The sequence below is a fragment of the Meleagris gallopavo genome, chromosome 8 (assembly GCF_905368555.1).
Source record: "Meleagris gallopavo chromosome 8, MGAL_WU_HG_1.1, whole genome shotgun sequence".
NCBI lineage: Eukaryota > Metazoa > Chordata > Aves > Galliformes > Phasianidae > Meleagris > Meleagris gallopavo.
The window spans coordinates 27,469,652-27,490,629 of record NC_139411.1 but is presented as its reverse complement, the minus strand read 5'-3'; the positions used below and the strand labels follow the sequence as shown (position 1 = coordinate 27,490,629).

General features: G+C 39.7%; 1 protein-coding gene across 7 annotated transcripts in view; it reads right to left on the bottom strand.

The window, feature by feature from the left end:
• ATRNL1 (attractin like 1) overlaps window positions 1-10,560 on the bottom strand; it is a 435,859-nt gene extending 425,299 nt beyond the window's left edge. For 2 of the 7 annotated variants that reach the window (XR_014884915.1, XM_085230236.1), the window contains exon 1: window positions 9,414-10,559. Coding sequence is in view for 5 of the 7 variants with exons in the window: in XM_085230236.1 (XP_085086362.1) it covers window positions 9,414-9,715 (302 nt within the window). In the remaining 2 variants the exon portion in view is untranslated. Of the gene's footprint in view, window positions 1-9,413 lie in introns of all 7 variants that reach the window. The other 5 variants (XR_014884914.1, XM_085230234.1, XM_085230235.1 and 2 more) reach the window with 4 other exon arrangements.
• Between the last annotated feature and the right edge of the window lie 10,418 nt (window positions 10,561-20,978).

Sequence of the window (20,978 nt, the reverse complement as noted above, 5' to 3'; positions counted from 1 at the left end):
GCTTTTTCATCTTAACTATAAGATTATCAGTGGTTTGGATAATGTACAAACTGTTTTTGCAGAGATTCTCTTATTCAAGAGAAGAATATTTTCTTCAAATATTCTGCAATAATACAGACCAGTTCCAAGTTGGTCTTAGGTCCCTCTGACCTAATGAGAAAGCTATTTGACACATATTTGAGATACACAGTACAATTTGGACAGGAGTAGTTCATGCCATAGTATTTATTACATTCTAGGAAAAAATGCATTCTCAATCTACTGAAAACCATATCTGGTTCATGAGCTGCCCCACATCATTACAGTCATGAATCACCTGAAATCTTTAACCTTACAGGAAGTGCTAATTTCCTTTTAACAGATGAGTCACTGAAGCACAGAAATTAAGTACCAACTCCATAGGAAATTTAGATGCCAAATGTCATTTTTGGTGCCTGCATCCAAACTTGAAGTCATTCAGTACCTTCTTAATTGTCAGGTAATCCACAAATACAAATTATTCCCTACCTAAATAAGGTTTTCCAAGTGTATACTGCTTAAAACATGCAGTGAGCAATGCCTCTCCCTCTGCAGCTCTGCCACCAGCACAACTCTCATGCTTGCTCGTTAGGCTTTTAATAACATATAGGGCAACCTCAATTCCTACTTTGAGAATTCCCACAGCTCACCCACCTCACATGAAGGCATGCACTCTGCTTATAGCTTACAGTTGTCCCTTAATCCAGTTAATCAGTATAGGCCTCTGCAGTGCCGACTCCCCATGTTTCACTCCTCCTTACATCAACTCTGAAGCACATTTTCCTAGGCCAGACTATGCAGCTCCTTATAATTTCCACAAACACTGACAGAAAATTATTCTTCAATACTGCCTGAGATTTCCAGTGCATTTTCTCCACTGTCTACACAGCGGCATCTTAAACTAAGCTTTTTTCCCCACCAGCACTTCAGTTAGTACATGGAAGAATATCATATTACCTCCTACCTTTCCCACCCACATTTTGAAACAAACAAACTAATACCAGTGTGAGATGGAATCAGAGTAGGAATCTCTGAAACTACTCATTTGCATTTTTAAAGGATGATGAACTATAGCAATGCATCCCCAAAAACATGTTCTTTTTAGTTAGAGGAAGTAAGAGATGCGTAGCATGAGACCATATACTTGACAAATTGAATCAGGAATGAATGCTTATACAAGATATAGCTTTTAATAATATTTATGGACAAGTTTACACATCTATCCAATACAAGTGAGTTTTTACATGGGAATGGCAAACAGGCATTGGGGCTGACGGTCATCAGCCCTCAAGTTGTGGAGCACTCAGTCTGGAGACAAAGCAGGCTCCAAAATCCATGAGCCTTTTGCCTAAAGCATCCTTCCCTTCCCTCTCAGTGAAGAAAAGGTGACAATATTCTCAGCTACTTGGGAAGCTTAAACCTGCTATGCTGAAGGCTCTGCAATGAAAGCAGGACTCAAAGCATAACAAAATTGGACAACCCAATGAGACAAAATAATGATAAGAACAAGCTAAGGCAGTTCTCCTGGATTTAGCAGGATTACATGTTTGTTTTGCAGGTTATAGAAAATGCTGAGGAAAACTAGGTGAAGACTTTTGAGATGTCTGTAACGGGCTTTCAGTGACTGGAAGTACTGTCAGATGCTTTTCTAAACTGTGTGCTCTGCTTCAACAGGAGCAAACTCAGAATTACCCTCCTGCCTACATAACACAAGCTGTCAGAACAGGCAGTTTCTGGTACTGTACACAGAAACCTACAGAAAACTTTCAAATATATGAAGCATTAAGGAACAACAAAACACACATCCTACTAAAAGCCTTTCTCTTCAGTGTTCAGAAAGACAGTTCCTCTCAATAAACACTTCCCAGTGCAGATAGTTTAATTTACAAGGGAAGTTTAGCACACTTATATGGCTTATGCATCTACATTTTAAAGACAATATTCCTTAAATTGGAAATCATATGAACTATCACTGTATTTTAAAGTTTTAATGCACAGAGAGTAACTCACACTGGAAGAATTATTTTTTGGGTATCACCACTAAACTCCATTTTAAGCAAAACAATGATCTCATTTGACATAAAATCATAATGACCTACACATTCTCAGTAGTTTAATTACACCAATATTCACATGCTGGCTTATAACAAGGCAATTCATAGGTGTAAATTCTTACACACAATTCCACTGGCTTCAGAGAGACTAATTATGTGCATGTCTTGAATTAATACAGGTCATGCTGATGACAAAGGCTGTTTGGCAACTGATAGGCTGACTCAGGATTTCACAATGTGTAATAGAAGCCAGCTTAATGGGGACATCATTCCACATTAAAATTAAGGCTAAGGAACTCTATGATATCTAGAAGGAAGGTTCCTTTTTCCTATCCACATCTATAGCTCCCCTGGGTCAGTATGAAACTGGGAATCAGGTTAGCTCACAAAAAAAAAAAAAAGAAAAGACTGGACAGTGGGAAAGAGATTTTCCCATTGATACATTTCAGTTGCTAATGCTTACATAAAAGCAGAAAGACACCTTTAAAGATAAGCACAAAGGATAAAGCACCTGAGGCTAAAAGCAAAATTGTAACTTTTTTTTTTCTACAGATCATTTCTTCAGCAATTTTTTTGTTTCTGCTTACAGTCTGCAATTTAAGGACACTGCTTGTGCAAGTCATTCTGCAGACAACAGAATCCAGAAACTTTTGTAGGCGCTCTTAGAACATGCAGGAGATAATTCAGAAGTGCAATAAGAGCCTATCTGAAGGGGATGTATTCAAAGGAGCTCACCTACCTGGTATAGTCCATATAACAGAACGACAGAAACTTGCAAGTTATCACATAAACAAAGAACTGTCTGAAGACAATTTTTTTTTTTTTAAATAAAGACCACATTTAAGTCAACTGAGTATTTCCCATCATTCGGTTAATTAAGAACTTAAAAGGAAGAGTTAATACATGTACCATCTTTGCCTCTAATGATCTTCTACATATTGGTATAAAAAAAATATACCTAGAAAAGTGGTAACTTCTGATCCAACCTCAGGGAAATATTCCCCCTCCCCAAAGAGGTCATTCTGAGACTCCAATATTAATGAAACCTGTTTTCCTGTAACACTCAGTCTGAAGATTGATTGACTTTGACATCTAAATACACAGACACTGCGGCTGCAGCTTTTCCTGCTCTTGGACCATTCATAACACTTCTCTTCCTGAATTCCCCAGAGTCTTTAACTCAACTCATTTAGACAATCTTTCCCACTCCCTTCTGTTCTAACTCCAATTGTCACGAAAACTGTAACTGACAAATAAACTCAAAAGGTATATAACAGGAGAAAGGAGTAGATGCACAAGATCGTATCAAAAGTTTCATTCCTTTTGTAAGTCATTATGAATAAATAATGAGAATAAACAAGTTGTTGAGCAAAAAAAAATGTACATAATAGTGTATGCATAGGTTAAGAGATTTACAGAACAAAATAAATCCATTTGAGTGTGCACTGTTAACATAAACAGGACATGTGAAGTTGGTCTTTAATTGTAGTGTCCTCCCAGACACTGCACAGTACTACACTACACAACATGTAGACTCATTCTGCCACATAACTAAAAAAAGTAAACTCAATGTTGTAGATGTAGAGCTCAGCTAAGGCCGAAATTAGAAAATTAAATAGCAGAAGCACTGCATTTGTATGTTTAACAATCATCAGGTTCAATACTGAACTTCAACAGCATGGCCATAATCATAATAAGTTTTGGTCATACTTACTTTATACTTCTGTACATATCCTGTGGCAACAAGCTCTATAATTTCATTATGTATCACAGGAAGAGCTTCCATTGTTATTTTAAGCTTACCACCAGTTCTGATGCTGTAAAAAGTAGCTAAAAATATGCCCCGTTGTGCTTCCCCCATTACATATGATTTTACATATCTAACTGCACTATATCTGCAGTAAGGAAAGGAGCCATTTTACCAAGCCCTTAAATATTCCTGAAGTGCGATGGCAAATATAGTCAAAGAGCTGCCCAGAACAGCAGGTGTTACCAAGGCAGAGTACTGCTCTCTTTCCATCTCATAGATACTCCTGAAATAATTGATCTCCTTTTAGTGATACTATCTCACATGAATACATAATAAGAGGCACTGAAAACAGACGACATCAAATGCAAGGACCAGTTCAAACAGCTCTTTTAACACCACCATATCAAGGAAAAGTCCTGCAGTCTTTCCCACAACAAACAGGTGTCTCTGATGAACTTCCTCATCCCAGCAAAGGGATTAACAAGAAATGTTTACCTCTGCACAGAAACACAAAGCACAATCATTGGCAAGATAGTATCATACAGAGTTGAAGAAATGCAAACTAACTTTAAGGAAACAAAATTCCATACATAAGATCAGGGATTTTCTTTTCCAGAAAACATGAATTCAAATTACTTCTGCTGTTACAGCGCACTTCGGTAAGGTGTTGGTCTTTAACAAAGACATTTGTCCTTAACCAGCCTCTTATTCCTCACTGAGCAGAGCAAACTGTTGCTTTTACATATTGTTATGCTCTTCTGCCTAAGGAAACATCAGCACAGCCTGTGAGGCACTGCAGAGAAAGCACACACTAGTGCCAAAGCCCTGCTAATTACAGCAAGCAATACACAGATTTTTCACTAATTTGTGTCTAGGACTCAGCATTTGTTAAGACAAATCATTTTAGCTCTGCTTCTACACTGCTAAATACCTCCAACAGCGGACTGTCCCTCAGCAAGGGGATCGAGGCCAAGTTTCCAGCTCAAGAGTTTCAGCTGCAGTTAGAGCTTACTGGAAGAGCAGGAGCTGATTGTACCATAGAAGCATTTTCCTTACCCTCACTCTAAGTGGAAGTTGCAGTCATTTTGTTTCATACAAATTCACCGTAGCAAGGTCAGGTTCTGAACATAAAGTTATTATAATTTAATAAAGCTTAATTAGAGATGCTACAGCTTACTTGGTATTGAATGGTAGGAAACACAAACATAGCCACTGGTATCGCCACTGCAGTGGGCAAGAGAGGCACAAAGGTCACAAGCAGGTGGAAAGTTTGAGAAATACAATCTTCAAGCAAAGCAGATCAAGACCAAGGCATTACTACATGGCCACTGTACAGTAACAAAGCACAACCTCTCACCCAGGCTTCCTGTAACATGCATTTAAACCAGAACATTTGGACTTTGCTAAAGAAAGCGATAGAAGGCAAACAGCAACAGAAAGATGGGAAATCAAGCATGATCTAAAAGTCTGGACTGACCACAATGTGTCAAACCAGTTTTCATCTGCAACATTAAAATTACAGCTGCCAAGATTACTGAACATGGATTTCTGTTCTGGTGGATCTGACAACTGTTGGCAATTTCATTGGGAAGAGAGCAGCTACTAAACACTGGTTTGGGATTAACATACTTAGGATTTTTTGGTTGGTTGGTTTGGGATTTGTTTGTTTTAAACAAAAGGTCTCAAAGCTGGAGAGGTTTGCATAGTGAAATCCTAGTATCCCACCTGCAGGTTTTTTTGCATGCTTGAATTTAATAATCACTGTATATAGTCTTTAGAAAACGATCAGGTGCAAAGAGAGAAGTGCTTTCCAATTTCAGCATTGAAATGCCATCATTTCAAACAGAACATATGCCATTGAAATTATTTTTGTTTACATAATGATGCAGGTAAAATTCAAGTAATGTGAAGATTATAGTGATTAGTGACAGCCACATTTAATCATAGAAACTTCTACAGAACATGACTGCTAAAAATATTTGATCATACTGAAGTAAAATGACTAGATGAAAATAAAACTCAGTGTATCTATGCTTGTGTTTTTCCTCAACATCTCTGGAGCTATAGTGTTTGAGGCTCCCTGCTATGAGAACAGAGCCTGCTGCCCCTTTAGCTTTCTTATCTTACCTATCTCCAGCAAGCAAACAAACAGAATTTCTCACTTTTTTTATATCTGAAATTTCTCTTCTCCATTTTGGTTCAAAAAAAGATTTTCATCTTATCTGAATATAAGGGGGGGAGGGCAGTGGAAAGTACCGCAGAGTAGGAACTAGATGCAAATGGCCTTCAGATGGCCATTTTGGCCAGACAGTGTTTACCACCAAGCAGAACTGAGGCCCAGCTCATGCTGGGAGATGACTGACACGGCTATGAATGCAACAGTGAGAGCAGCAGCATTGCTCTGTTTTCATAACAAGTTATCACAAACTTCACAATGTAAGGAGTTAATAATAATGTCGATAAATACAAGTAGTGTAACAGTGCTAAAAGAGTCTTTTCACCCACTCTCTCCCCCCACCCTCCCCCCACTCTTCCTTCACCCATTTTGCAAAGTACTCTGCTCACTCAGTAGGTCTTCTTACAGGGAAAAGGCAAGGTTACTGTAGTACTGTCCATTAGTTTTGACACTTCCTTACTAAGATTGATCAATTATTTTTGATGTCTCTCTGCTATGCTGTTATTTCCCAATCCAGAAAAGTAATAAAACTGAAAATATTACTCATCTCTCACAAAAGAATTAATGGTCCCGAGCTACCCCTAGGTAGTATTTCTCTTGCAGTAATGTTTCTCTTGCTTGCTAATGCAACTCCCTCATTCCCAGAAGAGGGAAAATAACCACATTTGATTTATACAAAGAAGAATAAAGACCCCTTTATTTTGGTATGTTTTAAACTTGCCCTTAAGCTTTTTTCCTCAGATAATCTGGTGACAGAAAACTGGCTTCACACCTGCCCGATGGAGGTCATTAAAAGCTCATTTTTAATTTTGCATAAGACAAGCTCACCCAGCAACTTTGAACTGCTGAACTTTGAAATACTATAAATGTTTAGAATGTAAAAGTTCCTATTAACATTCTTACATATCACACTTATAATCTGTGTTAATTTTTAATGCAGTTATAATAGCCAAACACACTTTTTAGCCTTTCTGTTATTCTGAAGCATTCTTCACAATAGCTCTTACTGTAAGAAAGAACTAACTCCATGGTGATACAATTCCGACATGACTGGTCAAAAAAAAGAGTATTACCACCACAAAAACCCAACCGTGGCTATCTGTGCACAAAGCAGATAGTCACACTTCACAGACAAGTGGAACAGCATACCAAACTTGCATGATAATAAATCAAACAACTACGAATAACTGGAGAAATCAGAAAGATCCTCAGTCAGCTGGCCCTAACATTCTAACATTCATTTTCCAACTGTTGTGTAAATACACTCAGCTCATCACCCATTCAGCACTCTTCTGAGTTTTGGCAATTCAACACAGAGCCACTCTGAGCTGCTGCTTGCATTGCAACAGCCATGACCATATTTCATATCGTCAGGGCTTGGAAAACATTAAAACCCAGAATGCTTATTTTCATTGCAGAGTACATTTTGCTTCTAAGATTAAAGATGAACTATCGAAGATACTACGACTGAAAAAGCCCTCAGCAAATTAAAAAATGGAAGGGGGGGGAAGGTGCAGGGGACTCCAACATAATTGGAAAAGCTCACATCTGTGACAAAAACCATAACACAAGCATCACAGCCATTTCTGAAGCTAATCACGCAAGAACATAGAGCTAATAAAAAAAGAATCTGTTCTGATTTCACCAAAACTCCCAGAGGCACATCGATTAACCACTGCATTAGCCAAGCTCAGAAGAGATGCCCTTTCAACACTCAAACAGAACTTCCTCTAGGTGGGGATGGATTATTAACTTTCCACCAGAAGCGAGCAAAGAAAATGTAACCACTATGCCTCCACTCATTGAATTCTTCACCTGACAAATCAAAGAGCATAAAGAAACATAAATACTGTAACAAGTAGTGAAGGATACGCATGTGGGGGCTGGCTAAAGGCTCCAGTAACCATGCACAGAACACGCTGACAAGGTTTGAAATTGAGGAGATGAAAATTTCCTTCAGCCCTTACAGTATTAGGGTCTGTAGTGCCGGGTGTCAAGGTAGAGGATCTGAATAATCTCTTTAAAGGAAGGAAATACCTGCTCTGCCAGTCTGCTGCAGATCATCACGCACAAAGGCGATTCACCTGGGCCTCTGCTCACCCAATCCCCACAGCAATCCTCCCCTCGTGCCAGGGCACAGAGCAGACACCAGCCCCAAAGCCTCAATGCACGGAGGTAGCCGGTGACCAACTTTAAAACATTGTTATCGAATCCACCTGCAGACAGGATACATTGTATTGCCTCACATTTCACCTATAACCGAGTTTCACAGAGGGAGGCATTTCACTGGTAGTATTTGGTGGGTTTGTCTACAACACGTGCGTCACTTCAGCTGCATGTCTGGTTGTCAACTGCTAACAAGTCACTGATTTATTTTTTGCTTATTTAGGACTGAGAGAATAAATACTCAAAGAGTTAAAAGATGCACGAGTTACATGGCTTAACTTTAGTACTTGGAAGCACAGTTTAAAACAGACAATTACTGATGCTTTTAACCTGCAAAAGTAGTTTGCAAGGAGTACTTGCAAGGACAGAATTGAATTTGAGTTCTGTAAGATGCAGCCTCACCAGTATTTTTCTTTTAGCTAGATATTAAACACTTCCCACCTGTATATGTCAATACAGTTAATAAGCAAGAGCTCCTGCTTTTCCAGCTTTAAAGAGGCGTTCTACAAGGGAATGAAATGCAGCGTCCTGTCCAAGGTTATACAGAGAAATAACAGCAAACTGTTACCTCCAGCAGCGCTTCTCACTGCCAGCCCTTACCCTGACACCAAAAGGGGCGGGGGGAAGTGGCAGCCCTATAAATTAACTCTTCTCTCCAACCACACACAGGAAAGCAAGTGTCAGTGTGTGGCTCTGTCTCCCTGATCAATGGCTCTGTTTCACATTCACTTTTTGAGAATAAGAAGCTAGTTCCAGCACCACCAACTACTACTTTGTTTAATCACTGTTTCCTCTCCTGTAAACCTCATTGTGGGTGATGTACATTTCACTAACAGTTATATTTATGTCATTCCGAGCGTGCCCTAACTTGGGTTAAATACTTGTAAGAAAGGGAGCACACAACGAGCAAGAGACTGTCACTCTCCATAAGGCAGAAGTCACCAGTAATTTTCACTCACTGGGCAATTGGGCAATCTCATGAGGTGCCCATGTCATTTCCATGACACTTCCAGAAGGGACAGCAGCAACACAGCTTTAGGCCGACTGCTGGGCTCCCACAGAGAGCAGTGGTAACCGCATCCTGTATCCTCTGAAGGAGGGACCAGGAGAGCTATTTCATCCCTAACTTCTGTCACATCTTTCCATAGCACGTGAACAAAATCACAGAAAATAATTATAACGAAAATAAAATAGGAAAAGCGTGAGCACCGATCTCAAAAAAAGGAAGAGGCAATAAGCAGAGACTTACTTGAACCTGCCCTGGCAGTGCTGGCACTGATCTCCCACCCAGCCCTGGTCGCAGACGCAGGTAGAGTTGACACAGTGCCCCGAGAAGCAGGAGATCTTGTCGCAGGACTTGGACTGGGACACCTGGGCATAGAGAGCCAGGTAGAGGAATCCGTAGAAGAGCAGCCAGCTGTTGACGTCCAGCAGAGCGGAGAAGCAGCAGCAGCAAGCGGAGGGGAAAGGTCTCCAAGCGCCCAGGGGCGGAGGGGCGGCCCCCGCTCTGCTCAGGGCGCTGCCCGGCTCCGCGCTGCCCGCGGGGGCCATGGGCCGAGAGCCGGGAGCTTTCCGAGAGGAGAAATAATCCAGCCGGGGAGATTCAAACCCGCCGCTTCCCTCCGGCCTTCCTCCGCTCCCTCCTCCCGACCCCAGCGCCGGCTCCTCACTCCCGAGGGGAAACCCGACAGCCCACAGCCATCCGCCCCTTCTCTTCTTCGTCCTCCTCGGGGCTCATCGCTCTTCTTCCATGGAGGAGGAGAGCTGCCTCTTGACCTTGCGCTTTCTCCTCGCAAAGACGCGTCCCTCCCCCGCGCGCACACACCGCCCTCGCTCCGGCACCCCGTGCTCCCCCTCTCCTTTGTAGCCCCGCCGCACACACGCAGCAGCGGCAGGAGGAGCGCGGGAGGCGGGGGCCGCCGCCGTCCTCTCGTCAGTCAGCGAGGGCGGCCGGGCCCGGAGCCGCTACGGCATCCCGCACGGCGCGGGGGGATGGGGAGGGAGGTCGGAAGGGACAGAGGAGCTTTTCTCCCGATAGCAGCCCCGAGAGGGGCAGAGCGGCGGGAGAGGAGGGTTAGCGGCCGCGCTGCGTCCCGGCTGACAGCTTCCAAGCAGCCATTTTTAAAGGCTAATTGTAATCCCCTCTCCGAGCCGCCCGCGCGCTCTGCCGCCCCCCGCCCCTCGCTCTGCTTGGAGCCGTCCCTCGGCCGAGCCTTCAGCCGGAGGGAAGGAGGGAGGGAGCTGGGAGCCCGGCGGCAGCCACCTGCGTGCTGCAACGGGGGTGCGAGACACCGCGTGCCTCCCCCCCCCCAACACACACGCACACTCAGACTGCACGAAGCCGGCGGGACCTTTAAGGCCGCGGGTCGGTCGACAGCGCCGCTTCCAGCTTTGCTCCCGCGTGGGCTTCGTGGGGGGTTGGCTGCTCTCTGCAGGGGCCGAGGGGCGGGCAGGGAGGGCACGAGGCCTGCTGTGTTCTGCCCGCGCGCCCCGGGCCGCCCCTCCAGCGTCTGCTCGGCATTGGCCCCTCGCCCTGCAAAGTTCAAGGCGGTTTTCTTTAAAACCGTGGCGGGCAGTGCTGGAAGAGATGCTGCAGCTTGCCGTGACAGCCCTTCCTTCCTAGCAGTTACTCTATCTTCGCGTTTCGCAATTGAAATCAAGGCATTGCCTTCCACCCTGAGCCTGTTGAGTGGTCGTAAAAGTTCCCAGATCAATACTAAAGTAATAATTGTAATATAGTTGTCTGAAATGTCCTTTTTTTTCCCCTGCAAAATGTGCCATACATAGCTGCTTTTTTCAGCTTTGCTGTAATGTGCTTTCATTTCACAGTCAGAAAACAACCCTGAGCCTTGCTGGCAAGCAGTTAAGAATATAGCAGCAACCAAAACCCCTGAAACTTTCTCTTAACACTTAAATAGAACGTTTGTAACAGGATATCTCCATTCCAAGAATATAAAGGAAAGATAATTAATTTCCTCTCCTGTTAGTATTTAAAAACAGATAGGTCTGAAGTGACCCATATTGGACCATTCTCCAGATTGACTGTTCCCAGATTCCACAGGCCTCTTGTCTGTGTGGAGGAACTGCTTGGTTGGCTTTGGTGCAAAATCGATGTCATTACTATATCAATACTACAGAAGGGAGAACCACAGTACCCACTAGTATCTATTTGCATTTTTACACAGTGTGAGAGTCCAACGAAAGCTAAACGCAATACAAGCACTCAGAGAACTCTGTCTTATGCACTTTGCAGTCTTAATTAAGGGAATACCTGAAAATGCGTGCTTGTGGAAAGTAGAGATGAAAAGTGATTCATCCAGTTGCATTGCAAAGGCTGTCAGGGGGACCACAGCCGCTCTCAATCCAGGAGTCTGTACATTGTCTTCCTAACAGAGCTTATATAGATCATTGCATTGTTCTGGATCAGACAGATTTCTCAGCTATTAGGGATCTCTTTGTGTGTGCTTTGTAACGAATTGGTGAGTTCACGCAATGAGAGGAAATGGAAATTGTGTTGCTGCTTTATATTTTACAGAAAAAAAAGGCTGAGGCTGAAGCATTTGCTGAACAGTCTGCTAATTGTGCAGTACTACATGTGATTAAGGCTGCTGAACACTGTCCTCTGTAAATACCATTATCAGATCAGAAGTGCAGTTAATACAAGCCTAAAATACAACGTCATTTCAAGACTACTTTTTAATCTCATAAACACTTTCAGCAATTTTTTCTTGCTTAGCATGACTGGAAGATACATTCTTCCTCCACTTTCTCAATTCCTTTATACCAATCAAGAAATTTCTAAGGCTTACACCATCTTTTCTCAGCCTGAATGAAGATTTTTCTTCAGATCTACAGAAGTCAGCCAAGTTTTTTAAAAGCTAAGCTAAGCTTCCAACAATTCATTACAAGACCAAAAAAAAAAAAAAAATCACAACAATCAGTGTGTGTTTGTCCTCCAAGTGCTAAATTTCTTCTTTAGTCATGAATACATAAAAATAAGAATGAAAATACAAGAGAAAGACAAACATATACTGGGCAGGGCCATTACATGACTCTGGATTAAAAACACAAATAGGCCATCAGAAAAGGACAAGATAGATATCAGACATGCAGAGAAGAGTATGACAGCACTCTTACACTGCACAAACAGTCCTCTCTAAAAGCCTAAACACTACTATAAATGTTTCTAGATTTAGAATAGTGAGGAGAAAATATTGGATAGCTATCTCCTGGGTAGCTATGAAAATGAAGAAGTGCAAACCTTTTGGCTGTTGTATGTCACAGTAATGCATTAGATGTTTCATAACTCCAGGAAATGAATGATGTGCAAATGCCAATATTGGTACTCTTCTGTCCTGATTTGATGAGAAATTTCTTTTTTGTCAGATGAAGTTAGCAGTTCTGGCTGAGAGAAGTCAGATCTGTCAATTTGCTCATTGTTACATGCAGATCTGTAAGTTCTGCTTTTCTTGGAAGTGTGACATTTTACACCCTTCATCCCTCCAGTTCTTGACATAGAAAACATTTACATTTTTGAAGGGCTAATGTACTAAAAAGTCTTTGGTTGAATTTACAGCTTAGAAGCATTTGAATAACTCTTCAAAAGTTTTAAGCTGCTGGTTTAAAACAGATACTGAGAATAGACTATAGAGAAGTAATGTCAAGGGTATGTTGAAAAAATACCTGTCTAGAATATATTTATAATTTCGTTAGCTATTGCCATCAAAATCTAAGGACTAGCATTCAAATATACTGATGGATTTGTGTTCATTCAGAAAAAAACATCTTTACACATACTTAGAGATCTATACAGCTGCTGTTCCAGGCAGGGTGGAGTGCATACAGGGAAGGTTTGAGGACAATACAACCAGCTGTGTAGAATAGGGAGAAGAGATTACCTTTGTGACTGACCTCTTTGTGAGGATATTAAGAGAAACAAATGATTTCCGTGCCCTTCTCCTTGGACAGACATTGTCAGACTCATTAAATTAAAGCAGCCAAGCTCTGTGCTGCTTACAGGCAGGGATGTTTAGATCTGAGCTGGCCTTGTGCCATGATGGTTACACTAGCACGTAGATTGCCATAGCAGAGGGTAATATCTGCAGAGCGGTGCACAAGCTGTAGTTCAACACACTAGCACAGCATACAGGCTTTATTGCATGCAGTGTACAAGCTTCTTAACTAACCTTAAAAGTGTAGCATGGGTATAGACTTTCCCTTTTTTTCCCCCAAATATGCATGTAATACCTTGGGTGGAGGACAGCATAAAGCCCTCTTTCCCTAAACCCCATTTTTCATTGAGTGATACTGGAGCACCTTTGCCATTCCATATAAGCCTTTCTGTCATTATGAAAACCATCACTCTCTTCCAGAAGGTAAAACAAATTTATCCATACTCAGCAGATCCTCTAGTTAAAAGAACAATGCATGTTACAATTTTCTGTTCTAATTTGTCTTAACCAAAGCCAGCTCTTGGGAGACATCAGTTTTGTAAATTTAATAATGTAAGCACGGAATCAGTTTTGAGATTTCAGACTTTAAGAAAGTGATGGTACATACATTGATTAGTTCAGTGGTTGAATCAGAAGGGAGCAATTACACACGAAGCCATCAGTGTCCTGTGACAAGTATGTATAGGAAAGTCGAATGCTCATTTCACCTGCTCACAAGAACTGTTTGATATTCTCTTGTAGAATTTGTAAGTTCTTAAGGAAAACTAAGAGATATGAACAAAACTTCAAGAACATACAAAATCTCAAGCTACGTGTCAAGTAGAAACAGGTACAAAGAGCAGATGGCAACTTGGTTATATTTTAGTGTTAAATCCAAGCTATGCTTTTTGTGACTGATAAGCATCTCAGGCTTTCATGTTTTTAGGATTAAGTCTCACAGAAATGGGGCTTGAATATCTTCTTTTTTTTCAGCAAAGAAGGCATGAGGATACTTTTATCCTGAATATTTCCTCAAGTATCTCTTATGTGAACATCCATCCATCAATCAGCTCAGTGAAACTGTTTTCTAAGTTATAGTTCATAGGCAAAATTTTTTGCTGGATCACCCAAGGCAACATTATTATTGTACTCCAGTCTCTATCCACTGTCACAATGCCATGTGTACTTATCCAGTGTTAAAAGACCAGTTCTGAAAAGTGATAATGTAAAGGTTTAGAGAGTAGGAAGATTAAAAGGTTAAGAAATTGGCATTTCATTACAGTTTAATATAATTCTCCTCCGTTGACATTGATCTTGACTCTTACTACAGTCCTTTGAATTTTTTTTTAGAAAAAGGTTTTAGATGTCTGGCTTACACTTTCCGCTGAAAGAGATGTAATTTCATGCCACACTGAAACTTTGATACATCCTGTAATATATTACAAATTATCAGGAAAACACATTTTCCATTGCAAGTATATCTATATCTGTTCAGCTGCACTCATTTTCACTGCTATTCCTTCTGGATTTTCCCACAATCCTGTTTAATCTTGACTACTCTCAAGCGTTTCTCCTTGTCAGCAAAGCTGCATCTCACAATTCAACCTTTCTTTCACACCATTAGTAGGTGTACTGAATTTATCCAATACTCTTAACGATCCCAAAGGACATAGCTATTAGAATTTTTCTAGCTGAGAAAACATTTCCTTTTAGTTATTTTCTCTCGTTCTTTTCTAAATCAGGAAGTGATCTTTAGGATTGATGATACTGCTGCCTTTATTTATGTATTTGTTCCTTTTATTCATATTTTTCAGCAAAATGCTGAAAAATATATTTGATGGTAATGAAATTCAAATGCCCTCGCTGGGATTTACACTTCTCCTTCAGATTTTAGCACAGTTTTCTGTGTTTTTCTGGATCAGGTTTGTTCACTGAATGATGTCAGAGAAAGCGTTAGTAAAAGAGTTAGAAAATAAAAATGAACTGTTTGCCCCAATTTTCTCTCATCCACTATGTTTTATCTGCAAGGCTTAGGAAGACTGTGCTTACTATTATTAATGGCCTTCTAGTTTTTCCTCATCACATTATATTTTGCCCAAGGGTTTTGTATGTACTACACTAATTACGTCCAAGGCTGCTAAAGCACGACTTCTCAGCCCATACTTCCAGGCTGACAAATTTCATCCATTTGAAAAAAACTGGAAAAATTTTGGGTAACTGCTAAAACAATATTACAGTAAGGATCTTGATTTTAAAACTTTTTGTCTTTTATTTATATCACATTTCAGTCCCTTTGGACTGATAGTACCTCATCTTAGTGATTCCATTTCAATACGATCTCATGTTGTATTATTAATTTTCTTAAAAACAAAATGGGGTTAAACAAAAATGGGGACTGTAGTAACCTCTGGAATGCTTAATTTTTCTATTTTTTAACTTTCTGTTTTGTTTTTGCTAAAAATTGCATTTTCCTTTCCTGCATTTGCAGCCTGCTGAATTTTCCTCTTGGTTCTCTTTTATGTAATGAAATGTAAAAATATCTACACTTCTCTGCATGCTCAGCTAATACTTGAGCAGTTGAGCTATTAAATTTGGAAAGTGATGCTTGCAGAGAATGGAAACACAAGTGCATCGGGTAGGCTGCAACAAGGAATAATGAGCCAATGATTGCACTAGGCATAATGGAAAACTGGAATAAAACAGTGCTCATTTTTTGCCCTTTGCATAAAACTGGGAGAAACAGGAGGCTGTGCATGCATTGATCCTTGCCTTGTCTTCCTTGCAGATGTCAAAAAAAGAATTGAGCAGATTAATTTTTTCCGTAAGTATTAATGTTGAAACATGCAATATATGCCAGGAACCTAATTGGCATATTGCATTAATTCAAGGAAATTATTTTCAGTAATTTGAAGGAATAATTCTCGTGTATAAATATAATATTTTGACAAGCACAGCAGCAGTTATTTAATTAGCTTAAGACATTAATTTTCCTGAAGATATAAAGTAATACATTCCACATCTGCAGCTTGAAACAATGATAGACAGAGGTGATGTCTGGCTGCACAGAAGGTGGGTAAGCGTCTCAAAAGGAAAGAGGAGAGAACTTGAAGTAACATACCAAACATTTGAAAAACAGAACCACATACACTGCAGTCTGAGATCTAAATAGTTAGATTTTATGGTACTGATACATTAGCATGGTCCATACAGTGGTACAGCAGTGTGGTGAAACAGCAATACTTGAACACTGTCAGAGAAGAGCATAGCATGATCTAGAAGAACAAGCATAGGAAAAGTCACGTGTTGTGGCTTGAAAAGGAAAAAGTGTCCAAAAGATTCGCTGAATAACAGTTAAATTAGGTGAGTTAAAAAGAAATAAATGCTCTTAAAGATAGGTTTAAACCAAAGATTTTCAATATAGCAACTATTGGAGACATCCAAGGGACAGAAACTAGAAATAACTAAATGGCAGGACCTAGTGGTTAGATGGTAGTATAACTATCTGGGAGCTGCTGGAAAAGGCAGGACATGGATTGTCTATTCAATACTCTGAATGTGTTAGGGACTGTTTTTTTCTTTCATGAAGTGGAGGAAATTACACAGAAAGTAGCTATTTTAGATTTAATTCAAATTCTTTTGGAGGAAATGGTTGAGAATCTTAAAGTGGAAGTTAATTCAAGTGAAAGAGATCATAAAAATGATAAGTCTTCCACTCTTCCTTTAAATTGCAAATAACAAAATAAGGGTAATGGACTTCAAATGGCTCAGGGAAATGCAAGTATCTGAGAAGAGATAAGGAAAAAGAAATACACAAGATAAAGGCACAACAGCAAATTATGCTAACATGGAGGAAAGATTTGAAGTACATCAAAAATTATCATGATTGCATCAAGAACACTTTAACAATCTGAAAATCTAAAAGAAAATCATAAAAAGCAGGAAAAAAAAGGCACATATATGATGATAAGTATAATGAAATAGCACAAGCAAAGCAGAATAAAATTAAAAAATGCTGAAGCACAGAATGAGTCACAAGTGGCATGATAATATTTGCATTCAGTTCAAATGGGACAGATCTGTGCTGGAAATAGTAATAACTTCTGTGGTGGTACATATCAGCAGACTGCTGTTTTCCACAAGGATTATGCCAGATCACAATGGCTTGTTCCTTGGATTTGACTCTTTTTACTCTTTGAATTCACTTGTATTAATGCTTTACTTCTCTATGTCCTCCAGTAGTGTGATTTCAAAAGATCAAATCAAAGAATGGCAGTGGAGCTTCAGTGTCACAGGTGCCGATTCCAGCTGTGGTAACTGCAACTGTTCACCATCATTACAAGATGAGGCATACGTTAAAATTAATTCCATGTATCACAGTTTACTTCCATCAAGGTTGCACATAGCTATACTAAATATTAAAAGAAGATCAAAACAAAAACTACAAAGCACAATTTTCAATTACATCCCATGGAGCACTTTTGTGATTTCATCATAAAAGTTATTAGCCGTATGTCAGAATCAAGATGGAGAACCATGTAGTCAAAGGTAACACTGTGGATTGATTATACCAATAAAAACAAATCATTTAGTTATGCCACGATGACAAATATCTTCAGGCTACAAGAATGTCTAAGAGTAGAAAGGTTCAAAAAATGTCACTGGAACACTGTGGAAGCAGAGTACTCTTGTTTCACCACTTTTTTTTTTTTTTTTTTTTTTTTTTACATGGCTGCATTACTAATTTCAATGTATTTTATGCTTCTGTATGTTCTCTCAATCCCTCTTTTTTTCCAGGCTATGGAAAGAATGTTTTGTCATTTACCGGAAAACAAAGTGAGAAGAATCATAATTTGGGCTGAAACACTTCCCATCTGTTCAAATATTTCAAATGCCTAATTGCACTGAAGAGAATAATTTGTAATAAGCTTTGTCTAGATAATTTATTGACTGAAGAGCCACTGTGTTGCAAGACAAGTTATTCAGTTTTAACTTAGGTTTTCGTTATGACCTTATGTGTTCACATCCTTTCTCGTTTTTGTCAGCTTAACTACTTTTCTTCCATTATTTTCCAAATTTGACCTGTCTTCTCTTTATCTTCCATGTTGACCTTAGAAAAAGACAGCGTCTCCTTGGTAATCTAAGAGCAGTTGGAAGTTATTCTAGACTAAAAGAAATTAAAATACTCCTCACTTTCACACAAAAGATTTAGAGCCAATCCCCTCAAAGAAAAACAGAGCTTTTAAAACTCTCTTGACAATAATTAATGAGCAAAACACTGTCTTTATTTTTGAATAAAAGTATAGACAAACTTTAAAATAAATATTCTTTGACGTGATTCATCTATCCACTATTGCTCTCTCATTCTGTATTATCTGAATTATTTTAAAAGAAAACAGAAAAATTCCTCTTTTAAATTATTGTGTTCTGTTGTTTGCATTCATAGTTCTATCAAAACAGCACAGTACAGACATATCATGTAAAGAATAGGACCTATGTTAATGCCTTACAAAAGGATGCTGTTACCTACATTGCCCATCAGTCTGTATTAGTTTGACATGGGCCTAGTAAGTTGTGATTTGTCTTAGTGTAAACATACATGAGCACACATATGCACATTAGCACACATTTTAAGTTCTGTAGTTGTTTTGGGCCTGTTGTTTTTTTTTTTACTTACACCCTCTTACTACATAGACATCCATTCTAGAAGCTGCCTGTGGAAAAGAACTGAGATCCTGATTTTACTTCCCCATCCGGGAGAGCCTATCTTCAATAAAGTACCAAAAATGCCTTGAATAAAAAGGCTGTTTCATGTCCAGGGTTGTGTGTGAACGCCTGCCTGTTACAAAATGAATGACAGTTTTATAAATAGCATGCAATGTGGATGCTTTCTGTGAGGGCAAAAAATGAATGTCCACATCCCTCTGAAGAATGTCAGAAAATTATTCCAGTAGAATGACAGCTTGTCATGCACAGGGGGGTGTCAGTGTGAGCTTTCAGCATGTTTGTGTGGTCTACAATTAAAGAGGATAAACTTCTCAGGTATTACAGTCTGGGTCTTGAAGGAAAGGGGCCTTAAGTGCCTTTGATGCCTCTTTGACTCAGCTGGAACATCTAATACAAGAGCCAGATCTAAATAGGAAAGGGCAGAAATGTCTCTGCGGGATGATGATAGCTGTTCATACCTGGAGACCTTAAAAGTCATTAAAGCACAGTGCAGTTCAGTGCTGGTTCACTCCAGAGCATTTCTCAATGTTGTGACCTTCAGTGTTAGCATAACACAGAGGGGATGAAATTGAATGCATTTATCATATTTAGCCACTTTCAAAGACAGATGAGCAGTGAAAAAAGGCAAAAGGATGGACCTTATCTGACTGTGGAAATGTGATTCATTTTAGTATGCATTCACACAGACATATGAAATGCTGACTTGTTTGGGGTACCTTCAAGAAAAGACCTTTTAAACACAAAATTAATCTGTAAAGTCTAACAGAGGAAGGCGAATTTAAGAAAATATTACCTCTTGTTTGTGTCTTTCTTGATCAGCCTTTTGGGTTCAAGAATCAGACCAGAGAATCCTTCTCTGTTTTGATGTATTTGAGTCAAAAGAGCTGATTATGTACTGCTGGATAGCAAGTAGATAGGTCTCAGGAAACAAAAAATAAACTCTCTGTAAAAACCTGTCATGTGAACTCTGGGCAGAAGTTGAGCCCACACAATCCCCAGACTACCCAAAATATGCTGTTTGTTCATATTGGATCTTTTTGTTTCCTGATGACTGCTCTGTTGCCCTACTTCTGAAACTTTTGGCATCATGTCTTTGCAGAAGTACAAGGTCTGTCTCTCAAGTGCCTGTGTCAGAGGACATCTGCATTACGGAGCAAGAATAGAACAGTTCCAAAATTAAGGAACTAAAAAGGAAGGAAGGCAAAAGAGTCTGTCATGCACTCTATTGTGGTGGCTGATTTTCACATCCACAGAGAAATTTAAGCAAAATTCAGATGGTTTGTCAAGGGAAATATGATTGAATTATCTCTATAGCCCAGCTGAAAGGTGAAATGATGAGCAACCTGGAATTAAATTAAAAACCTAAACCCATTAAAGTATTCAGATTTCCCAGTCTAAGATAAAAGTGAAAACCTTTGAAATTAAGCAGTCTCCCTACCCTTATCTCAAGCTGAAGACGCTGCTGCTTTGGATAACACAAAGGAAGCCAGACTGGATTATTGCTCATTTGAACACTGGTTTTCAAATGCACCATATTTTCCTCAAGAAATGAACGTTATTCATTTCAGCTTATGCTGGATATCAAAGTAACTGTAGAAAAGGACACAAAATAAATTACCAGCCATCCTTTGATCCCAACACACTCCCACTGCTCCACTTCCCCACTCCAGAGAACAACGAAATAGGACCATATCTCTTCCTTATTCTCAGCACAGTGCTGCATACCCTGAGTCTTTCAAAGCTCATTCCTTTTCTGAACAATGTCTTTATTTGTAACTCAATCAATTTTAAACTCTGTGTAAGATTTTCTCAAATGCTTGTTTTCTCACATGACTCTTTCTTGCCTTCAAAGTGATTCTTCTTAAAATGCAATTCCTGAGTCCCACCTTGTCTGGCTTGAAGAGACAAATAAATCTCTCTCTTTGAGGAATCCAAATCTGTTCATCTATCCCATCACAATGAAGTATATTCATGTACAGAAGTATTCCATTCCTATATGCAATATAAGCAAGAAAACAAATGTTTTTCTGTTTAAATTGGTTTTCATGTTAGGGCAGTTACACTTGTGCTGCATGTGAAATGAATCCTTGCCTTCCTTCATAAAGGCAACACCATACTGAATCACCGTTTGATGACATAAAATACTGGAAAAACATATG